The 10794-nt window shown below is 46.9% G+C and overlaps 2 protein-coding genes across 2 annotated transcripts; one reads left to right on the top strand and one right to left on the bottom strand.

The window, feature by feature from the left end:
• Positions 1-840: 840 nt before the first annotated feature.
• Positions 841-1356, bottom strand: NCBP2AS2 (NCBP2 antisense 2 (head to head)). Its single transcript, XM_072344053.1, has one exon. The coding sequence runs from the start codon at positions 1334-1336 to the stop codon at positions 974-976; it is 363 nt and encodes a 120-aa protein (XP_072200154.1). The 5' UTR covers positions 1337-1356; the 3' UTR covers positions 841-973.
• Positions 1330-4744, top strand: NCBP2 (nuclear cap binding protein subunit 2). The gene is made up of 4 exons (XM_072344054.1): positions 1330-1464; positions 1536-1717; positions 1984-2122; positions 2703-4744. Exons 1-4 carry the CDS (start codon positions 1384-1386, stop codon positions 2772-2774), a joined length of 474 nt encoding a protein of 157 aa, XP_072200155.1. The 5' UTR covers positions 1330-1383; the 3' UTR covers positions 2775-4744.
• The last annotated feature ends 6050 nt before the right edge of the window (positions 4745-10794 follow it).

The raw sequence follows: 10794 nt of genomic DNA, 5'->3' as shown, positions 1-10794 counted from the left end.
TATTTGTATCACTCACAGCACACCTGGGGCGGAGCCAGGCAGATAAACCCCAACTACAAATACTGATTCAGACTGAAAATGCACCGCTTACGTCACCAGATGGACTTTACAGAGTATACCATAGATTTGGTTTTGCTTTCTTTGCACATCTGTGTAATTTTACCAGCAGCATTGGAAGCCACGTATCTTGCCCAAGGAGGCTGTGGCTGCCCCATCCCTTCATGCATTCAAGGCCAGGCTGGCTGTGGCTCTGGGCAGCCTGGGCTGGTGGTTGGTGACCCTGCACAGAGCAGGGGGGTTGAAACCGGATGATCATTGTGGTCCTTTTCAACCCAGGCCATTCTGTGATTGTCTCACAGTTAGGGAGGGTCTTCAGCATGCAGTGATACCAGCTATGGCAATCTCCCTCCCGAGTTACCCCAGCATGCACTCAGCCGCACCCAGAGTTTTGTGGCAAAGCCATTTAAAGGTCGCGTGGATGTTTGTACAGCACTGAAAGCGAAGCAGCCCAGCCTATGAGGATGGTGGATGTATTCTTTCCATTCTACCCATCACCATCAACACCGTTAGAGCTCTCTTTGTGGTAAAGCTCCCATACAAACGCAGCCCACGTAGATTACTGCTGCGGCACAGCTAGGAATGGTTACAGGCCGTCCGGTGGGAAATGCCTTTATTTTAGCTTTCACATCGCGCACTTAAAGTGTCGATTTTCACAGTATCGGATGATGCTCGCTCTAAGTCTGCCCGCTGCCCGCAGCTCAGCGCCGTGTGCGCTGCCGAGTGTCGCTGACACGGTCCCATCGCAGCGCTGCGGGCCGCCTCAGTCCGTGCCGTGCCGAGCCGTTCCGTGCTGTGCCGTTCCGTGCCGCTCCTCGGCTCTCCCCGCTCCGCTCGCTGCCATCGCTCCGTCCGTCACCGCCGACCCGTCTCCATGGGGCCGGCCACGCGCACGGCCGCCTGGTCCTCCCGCCGCTCAGGGCCGCCCGCTCCGTCCCGCTCCCCGTCCCGCTCCCGGTCCCCTCCCGGGGGGCTTCGGCCGGCCCAGGAAGGCGTCCCTCAGGCGGGTCAGGCCGGGCCGCAGGTCCCTCGCCGCCTGGCGGGCTCCCAGCTGTCCCCGCGTGATGGCGCTGGCGGCGATGCGGGCGGCGGCGCGGATGGGCCGCGACTCGGAGAGTTTCTCGATCAGCTGCGGGTTGTTGAGCAGCGCCAGCAGCACCCGCCGCAGCACCATCCTGCGCCCAGATCCCGCGAGAGCCGCCGCGACCCCCCGCGTTCTCGCGAGAGCCGCCGAACGGGAGGGAGCGGTTCTCGCGAGAGCGGCGCCGCGTGCCTCCATTGGTGGCGGAGTCGGCGGCGGCGCGTGGCGCGGTGCGGGCCGGCAGCATGTGCTCGGGCGGCACGCTCAGCATCCTGCGCAGCGACTCCTACGTGGACCTCAGCCAGTACCGCGACCAGCACTTCCGGGTAAGGGCCGCGGGGGTCCCGGTGCCGGTTCGGGTCGTTACGGCGCCGGGTAACGCTGCGGTTCCGTTTAGGGCACGCGGTACGACCAGGAGCGGCTGCTGAGGAAGAGCTGCACGCTGTACGTGGGGAACCTGTCGTTCTACACCACGGAGGAGCAGATCCACGAGCTGTTCGGCAAGAGCGGAGACATCAAGAAGATCATCATGGGGCTGGACAAGGTGAAGAAGACCGCGTGCGGCTTCTGCTTCGTCGAGTATCCTTCTGCGGGCCGCCGGATGGCGCTGGGCACTAAAAGCGTGCCTTGTCTCAGTGCTAGAGTAGAAACGGGCTGTGTCCGTACTGACACACTGCCATACTCCCATTGCCATACTGCCATACATGCGGGTTTTGTTGGTATCTTGCTGCCCTACGATGCACTGCTGCTCTCTCACCAGGTGTTGTCCTACCGTTGCTCTGTGTTCTCTCGTTGCTGTGTGTCCAGTCAGATCTGTGTGTGGTTTTCTTTAACTAATTTCTGAGGTATTACGCGAGAGGAGATGCTGAGAACGCAATGCGGTACATCAACGGGACCAGGCTTGACGATAGGATCATAAGGACGGACTGGGATGCAGGCTTTAAGGAGGGCCGGCAGTACGGCCGGGGCAGGTCAGGGGGCCAGGTAGGTTGTCTGCTTGCTGAGGGGCTGCTGACCTGGTCAGCTTATTGCTTTTTGCATGAGCACACCCAGAACTATTTAAGAAACAGCAACTTCGAAGTGTCGAGGATCACGATGTGCATGAATTCCTAATGAGCATTTTATCAGTGGTGGTGGGTCTGCAAAGAATTTTGCGTATTTCACTGAAAGCACTTTTAGAAGCCTGATGATTGTCTGGGGAGGTAATTCATGTAAATAAACCCAGAAAACGTAAAGCTGACAAAAACACAAAGGATAACGCTCAGCTTAATGAAAGCCAGGCAGATAACGGATGGTTTTACTGCTGAAAAACGAGACAAAGCAATGATGGTCTGCCTGTCTTGATGGATAATACCCAGAGGGACCCTTTAATGGGAAAGTTATTAGACCTGGTATTCTGGGCTTCTGCGTGATGCACTTTATTCAGACAACTTTTGTGCCCACTTGTATATTGCAGACTCAGCGTGACTGTATAGTCTGATGGTGTAGACGCCCTTGAGAAAATATTCTTCTGTATATATTTACCAGACTTTTGTTTCTTTGTTTTTTTTTTCTCCTTTGTAAGGTCAGAGATGAGTATCGGCAAGACTATGATGCTGGAAGAGGTGGCTATGGTAAAACCGTTCAATGCCAGTGAATGGTGAATGACTCGTCGGCCTCGCAGGATAACTGAATGCCAGTTGTAAATGTCATGAGGCACAGAGGAGGTCTTTTGCACACAAGTTTATGTAAATAGAAATTTACAGGAGCTGCTATCAGTGTTCCTGTAATCACACAGTATATTCTATATCTTCTGTTTTAATACCAGGATCCAAAACATTGCCAAGTACACTAATACACAGGACCTGGGAGCAAGGTTTTAAGCAATAGTATGCATGGGACTTTGGTCTCACAACGCTGCTGCAAATCTACTGAAAGAATCAAAGGTTCAGCAGAATGGTGCTTCTTTTTATTCTCTGGCAAAAACTTGATTATTTTGTCACTGGATTTTGTTTACAAAGTTCATGGTGTCACAGAGCTGAGTGGGATCTTAAAGCCAGATTTGTGTATGATTCAGAGACTGAAGGAAAAGTCAAAGTGAAATTCCAATTTCCAGAGTAGTCTTAAAGTTGTGAACTTTGAGGCTGGTGAATTAACAGCCTTTTACACCAATGCTTTTCCTTTTGGAGTTAGCGCACACTTATGAAAGGCACAATAAAGCAAGCCAAACCGAGCCCAGGAATCATAAAATGAGAAGCAAACTTAGCAGATAGGAGAAATCAGACCCTTGCAGTGTTCTTCAAAGCATACTGCTGTTGCATGACGTTGTATGGTTCAGAACCATCTTGCTTTGTGAGATGTGGAGTGCAAGAATCACAGTAGTGATTATTTTCATGGTTGGAGTAGTACTATTTTACTCCTGTCTGGTAACTCTCCATAGCCTTAATATTTGAGGGGTGATATCTTCCCTATGTCTGCAAGGGTAGCGTGGAGCCAAGCATTGCAGTTAATCCCTTTCCTGCTCCTTCCACGCTCTAGTCAGAATGGGATGTGTGAAGAACTGTCTGGACAATGAGAAAGTTTGTTCTCAAAATAGATTTTCTGCTTGAGAAACCTGATGGCAAATAAAGTTAAAAATAACTTTAAAGAAATGAGCTTTGGAGAAGCTTTACTTTGTACGGAGTATGTGGTGAGACCGGTAAAAGTATTGTGGGACTCTTTTTGCTTTGGGTTTCTTTTTTTCTTCTGGATCTCAGGACAGGAGGGGATGCATAAGGCAGAAATTTCATAGTCAGAGGTGGTGAGGCAGTGGCCCAAGCTGTGCAGAGAGCTGTGGGTGCCCCATCCCTGTAGGTGCTCAAGGCTGGGCTGGGTGGGGCCCTGGGCAGCCTGAGCTGGTGGGGGACCATCAGCCCACTGCAGGGGTTGGCTGGGACCAGACTGACTTTCCAAGCCAAGCCATTCTATCATTCTGTGATTAATACTGCAAGTTAATGTAATGGGATATTGTTGTAACACTGCATCAGGGGGGGAAAAATAAGTGTGTAATTGGCCTGCTAAAATAGCAGGGTTTAGAAGAAATTGGTAAAGGCTGATGGTTGGTTTTTTTTTTTCCTATTGGATACACTTACGAGTTCTTCAGAAACTGCAGTTGATAAAGTTTAGTCCACATACCTTGACTTCCCAAAGCTCTTAAATCTTAACCGTGTAAAATTTAACCTTTATTCATGGAATGGAATATTGGAAATCTTGATGTGTTCCTAGTGTAGAGTTAGTCACAACTGTTAGTCTACGTTGGCAGTGCAGAACTGCAGTAAGATGCCTTTCCCATTAAGTGAGGTTGAGGGGGGCCTTTTTTTTTCTTTCTTGTTTTTCTTTTCTACTGTCACGTTGAATAAAGCTGGATTTTCAGGATCACTTGGTGCTGATCTGAAAACAAGACTTTGAACAGGTTATCTTTTTCTGTGTAGCAAAACCATTCGCTGATGAGCTTGCAGCCTGTTATCCACTGTAGGAAACTCTGAAGTTTATTTTTCACGGTGCCAATTTTGTATAAGAGTCTGTACTATCAAAACTTGAGGTCACTTTCAAATAAAGCTGCAACACTAAAATGAATTATTTTCCCCCATTGATTCTGTTTAAAAATAAATAAATAACAATAGAGATTACCTACATTCAGTAGCCCCGCTGAGAAGGACTTGGGGCTCCTGGTAGATGAAAAGCTGAACATGAAGCAGCAGTGTGTTCTTGCAGCCCAGAGTGCCATTTCCTGGGTTGCCAATCAGCAAAGACTGGTTCTGTTTGGTGCTGTGCTTAATGGTAAGTGTTCGAAATGGTGACAGAGATATGAGGTAAGGCTCTCAAAATATACTTGCATCTATTAATATTGTAATGATAACGTCATGAATTGTACAGCCTCAAATGAGAAGCCACGAGGAACTATAGAAGAATACCTGTGCATGTGATACCATAAGACAAATTGTTTTAATCAATGGGTCTGTTCAGATCAGAGCAGCGTTCTTCAGGAGTTGGGTGCTGTCTAGTAGAAAGATGCTGAGTGTGTAACTGGCTTACTGAAGGGATTGGAGCGCAGTTCCAGCTGTGGAAAAGTTTCCTGTGTAGTGTGTTCTTAAGAACGTGAGCCATGATGGTCCAGTTCACAAGACACGATTTGAGAGGAACATGGAGTTTTTCCTTATCACCTGCCTACGTTATTTTCTCTAAGCTTGGCGTGGAAAGTTAAGCAGGTCCTGCTTAACATTCCAGACAGTAGCACACTATGGGATAAGGGTTGGGCAGATTTCCTGTGTTCCACTGTAATTTCTGGGCAAATGAACTAGGAAGGGAGAATATTTGAAAGTAAGAGATTTATATAGTAAGGCTGCATAACAACCCAATGCCTGTGCCACAAAGACAGCAAGGTTCTCTTGTGTTCTGGCCAGCTGAGGATGGTTACGGGAGGAAGAGTTTGCTGACCTTGAGAAGCCACATTCTGAAAGCAGAAGTGTGTTCTCGTGTATTGGTTCCATATTTTGTGGTGATGATCTGGCCCTGCTCTGCTTCCTGGCCTATTTCCAGAGGCAGAGGTGTGCTTTACCTCAGTGACTATAGCTCTCCAGTTTTATTTCAGCTTCTAATGGAAGACTGAGCATCTGTCGGGGTTCTCTACAGCAGAGGAGGAGAACATGTAGACACGAGTATCCAGACCCTTATTTGCAGCACTCACTAACTGGCATATTTAGATCTGATGCAAACCTTTCCCTTCGACAAAGCTGTGGTGTTCCCAGGAGCATTTGGGAAGTGCCAGCTGGCTCCCTCTCCTGACTGCAAAGCGGTGTGCCTGCTTTCTGAACTAGCAAAGCAAGCTGCTGGCAGCAGCTCGGTGCAGCATGCAGTGCATGGTACAGGCACACGGCTTTGCGTTTTTGTGAGCGTGTGTTGTAAGAATGAACCCCCCCCCCAAAAAATATAAATAAACAAATCCAAAAAGCCACCCTAATTCAATTCAGTAAGAAACTGAAATACCTTCAGGGAGGGAAGTGTGAGTTAAGTGTTACTCAGGGAACAGCCGGGAGCATCACCTTTGTGCACTGCCCTGGGGGTGTTGTCGGGTATAAGACTACAGGTTAAGTAGATAAGAACGTGTTAGATATAAAGATGCCTTCAGATCTGTAGGTCACAGGTAGGTAGTTTGAATTGCATCAGGCTGATCTTGTGTCAGCCTTCTGACTTCCTTCTACTAGTTTGAAATAACAATCCTGTTCCTTCGTGCTTCCTACTGCTGTGCTTTTGGAATGGCTAATTTTTCTGAATTGAACTCTTGTCTGTTCACCATAATTATAAATCGGTGCCTTTTCATTGGGTATTTGGTGTCTGAAATATCACTGTTCTGCAGTCTGTTCAATTGCTGCTGATGAGAACCAGCCGGAACCCGGTCAGCATGTCGTGCTGCCACAAGATGTCATGAGAAGCCGTGTCTGGCTGCAGGATGCACACACTGCATCCTTGGCACTCAGCAAGGCTGAGCAGTGCCTATGGAGCAATGTGCTCTGGGGACGTATTGCTTTGCTATGCTGCTCCTTTTCTTGAAGAAATGCTTTTCTGTGTTATTATTGCATTGAAACAAAGGTCTAGTGACCGAATTGCCTCCAAACACACCCAGAAGTGACAGCGGTGAGTTTGTGCTGACAGTGCTGAGGTGTAGCATAATGCTGAGCACCATAAGGTAGAGGTGTTCTTTCTGTATGTTGTAACCAAGATTTTGCAACCTGCCAAAGGGTGGTTGTGGCTTGGTTTATTTTTCATCCTCTGGTATGTATGCTTTGGAAGCAGAAGGAATGTGTTTCCAGGAACTGGGAATGGCTTTTGCCTGTTAAATCCCCGAATGTCCTAATCTTTTCCCTCTTGCTTTTGGTTTTAAATTCCCAGCTGAATCTTCTCTTAGAAATGTCCTCATTATCTCGGTCAAAACTCTGAGCAGCAGCCTTGCAATGTTCCAGTCTGCATAGCAGCAAGGAGATGTTTGCTGCTGCCTACCCTTGACAGAGGGAAACTGGGTGGAGACTGTAAGCTGCCTTGGTCTCATACATATACCCTAGGCTTTTTGGTGAATTGATTTGTACACAGACCTGTCAGGAACTCAGTTTTCTCTCCCATTTTGTTCAGTGAGATCTGTTTGCATAATGTTTAAGCACTAAGTGTGGCTTAATGAGCTTTATCAAACTTCTTTCTCTATTGGGTAAACACAAAACACACAGAGGATATGGTGCTTACTTAAAAAATGTGCTTGATCTTGGGGATGGCAGCAGGTCTCGACCAAAAGGCATTTGTTCTTTATGTACCACCCTCTCCAGTAAGCCTTGCTGCCTGTGATGCTGACTGGGTGCTCAATGTGTTTCATTTCAGGGCTTTGCACAATATACCTTTACACCTGAAGATATCAAGGGAGGGAATGGTTACTGTATCTGTGTGTCGCTATTTTATTATCCAGGTACAAGAACCCAGGTAGCTATAACGAAGCCAAAAGGCACCGTAATTGTTGTGTTTCTCTAGAGGAAATACTGCTTGATTTTGTACTACAATTTGTTCTCTGTGAGAAGCTGGTTTCTTTTCAGAGTTTTAACAGATGGAGGTGGGCAGGGAGGGGGGTGCTGCTTTGCCAACATAAATATTCACAAGTGTAAAGATTCCTCTTCATGTAATTTCAGGGTAATTTTGGGAAAGATTCAGGGTTCTATGAGATAACAGCCATTGCTCCCAAGCTTTTCTCCTTTTTCCTTCATTGCAGGCTTTATGCCAGTTCTTACAGCTTATGGTATCAGTGTGCTGAAGAGAAACAGGAATATATATATATATATATATATATATATATATATATATATATATATATATCCCCATGAAGCCAGGAAATTGGGAGCTGATTTTATATTAAAGCAACATGATTCATACTTTCCTTGAGGAACTCCAGAGTAAAGCATTTTAGGCCCCCTGTTAAATGCAGAAGTGAAATGACGTGTGCCAAGAAGCTGGGGTGCTTTGTTCAACAACCTTTGAAGGAAATGTTTTATATATTTTGAGATATTTCCCTGTCTTAAAATATGTTTCTGTATTTCCCAGAGACCCAACCCCACTCTCCAAAGCGACGTTTGGCAGTTTCCTCTCCTCCTGTTATAAAAACCCATGCATGCAGCTGTAGCACAGCTGTGGGAGTGCAGTGGGGAGCACAGAGACAACCTGCTGCTCTGCACAGCCCACGTCTGGCCTGGGGATGGTTCAAAGTGACTGGAAGCACACTGAGGCCATGTGTCAGCAAAGCAGCACTCAGAGCAGGCTGAACTGAGAGCATAGGCTTAACTTCTAGCACAGTGTTTGAGGCACTTGGATCTGAATCATTAAGAAGTACCTGGGAGGAGACTGTGGCAAGGTTGGGGTTGGCCTCTTCTCCCAGGTAACACTGGTAGGATGAGAGCTGGTGGCCTCAAGTTGTGCCAGGAGAGGTTCGGGTTGGATATTAGGAAAAATGTCCCTGAAAGAGAGGTGAGGTTCTGACACAGGCTGCCCAAGGAGGTGGTGGGGTCACCATCCCTGGAGGTGTTCAAGGAGAGGGTAAATACCGTGCTTAGGGACTTGGGTTAGTGGGGATATGTTGGTAGCTGGACTGGGTGATCTGTGTTGGTGGGATGTTCCCTCTGCCCATGGCCTGTTCTGTCTGATACTGCTGCAGTAAGAGCTGGCATGTGAGCAGTGCATTGTCTTCAGAACACTTCATCAATTCTTAATCTCTTCTGAAATTCAGAGCACTGAAGTTAATCGACTGTTTGAATGTATTGTGCTGAACAATAGCTTAATATAAGAAAGATGACAAGTGTTTGATACATTTATTAACCAAGAAATCAGAACGGTCCTTTTCTAGTCATCTAATTAAAGGAGCAATGTTAAACAAAAAGAAAAAGCTCTTCATCTTGATCCTTAGCTGACCTGCATCAGGCAGGGAAGGCAGGGATGAGTTTCATGGGATCACAGGACCTGTCAACAGAACCCTCCTTTCCTGAAGAATTTCTCATTCCCTCGGCCTTCCGTAAGTGGCACATGAGGGCTGAAGGGATCATCTGTGTTCTTTCAGGACTTTTTTTCTTAAACACAAGTATAGCTCAAAGTACAATTGCAGTGTGGTTTTGCAGCGTTCACCGCAAAGATTCATCCTGAAATGCAGAAAGCAAGAGAAACTGAACCCAAAGGTTTTTTGTGAGGATTCTGTTTCTGTTTTTGCACTGGTAGAATGTTCACTGCTCCTGTATGGATCAGTTTGGTTTTAGAAAGCAAGAAAAGGTTCAGATTGGAGAACACTGGAAATTTTTCTTTAGGATTATTGAAAAAAGTCAAAATTCACCTCCGTGACTCATGCAGCGTGTTTTTATTTCTCCTCTATTTCTTGTGTTTCTCTGAAAGAACGATTTCAAAACTGAGGAATTGGCTCAGAGTAACAATGATGACATCTTTGAAAATCAGTTGTGCAAGTGATTTTGTTAATGCCTTTTGAAAACAGTGCTGAAAACTGAAGCTTGATTACTTGTTGTTTCCACTCTGTTTTCTTTCAGTGTCTCTATCCCAACTGCTTACGTGCTGGCAGAATGTCCTTTTGGGCTTAAATTTCTCCCCATATATTCTTCCTGTCCTAAGCTGCGTGGATCATATATGACAGATCATGTTTAATTGCTGTTCTGTTCTGCATGTCTGTAATTTGACCAGAGGTGCCTGCGGTGAAGGCAGAGCAACCTTACCTACTGCTGCCTTGTTGCATCCTGGCTTTGTGAGCAGCATCAGCACTAACGTGTGTCACATCCTGTCTTGTCATGGGTTTGAGCTCACTGGGGTAGCCTGGAGCTGCTGCTGGGGGACAATGGCTGACCCCTCATCTGTGTTTGCAATGGTGTCTTTGGTTGCCTGAAGTCTTCCTAGAGATGAATGAATGGTGCTGAGCATCAGCAGTTCACTCTGCATAAGGCCTGTGGTGATTGCCAAAATAATACAGTTGTAGTCTGGGCAATCCCCAGGTTATTATTTCTTGGTTAAAATTAGCCAAAAGATGTTGTACTCTGAGGATAATATTTTCCTGCCCTTTGTGAGATGTTTGGCTTTGGTCAGCATGTTCTGCTTGCACTATTATTGGTAACGCTGATTATTTTCCCCCCTACTTCTATTGCAAAACAGAATGACATGTCTTTTCACTGGTGTGTGCTACTTTTGCATGTGGGTCCTATTTCATTGCTGGTTCACAGCAGATGGACCGGCCCTGCATGTAAGGTGTGGGGCTGAGCTGACTGGAGCAGGCTACTGAGTGAGGCATGCATTTCATGGCCTGTTTTGAGCGCATCAGGCAGGGACAAGAGCGCTAATTGCCAGAGTGCCAATGGACAGAAGAAATCTCTGTTCAGAGCCTCCAGCAGCTGGGAGATAGGTCAGGTCCTGTCTTGGCACAAGACTTTTCTCCACCTTTTTGTCTCATAGCAGCAAGTTCTAAGCAGCTCTGGTAAATGCCAAACACCTTTTGTGCAGCTGTGTAGGAAAGCCACCGAGGGGAGCTGTTTATCACTCTCACCCATTCTGACCCAATCAGACCCACATTACTTGTATAGAAAATGGATCAGGAAGGGGTAATTCTTCACAGCTTCTTTTGA

The sequence above is a fragment of the Excalfactoria chinensis genome, chromosome 9 (genome assembly GCF_039878825.1).
Source record: "Excalfactoria chinensis isolate bCotChi1 chromosome 9, bCotChi1.hap2, whole genome shotgun sequence".
NCBI lineage: Eukaryota > Metazoa > Chordata > Aves > Galliformes > Phasianidae > Excalfactoria > Excalfactoria chinensis.
Note: the sequence above shows the minus strand (reverse complement) of the source record. Positions and strands in the feature narration are given on the sequence as shown.

Coding starts and splice junctions, on each gene's coding strand:
- NCBP2AS2 (XM_072344053.1), bottom strand. CDS start 1,336: ATGGAGGCACGCGGCGCCGCTCTCGCGAGAACCGCTCCCTCCCGTTCG.
- NCBP2 (XM_072344054.1), top strand. CDS start 1,384: ATGTGCTCGGGCGGCACGCTCAGCATCCTGCGCAGCGACTCCTACGTG. Junction 1,465..1,535: donor ACCGCGACCAGCACTTCCGG/GTAAGGGCCGCG, acceptor GGTTCCGTTTAG/GGCACGCGGTACGACCAGGA. Junction 1,718..1,983: donor TGCGGCTTCTGCTTCGTCGA/GTATCCTTCTGC, acceptor CTAATTTCTGAG/GTATTACGCGAGAGGAGATG.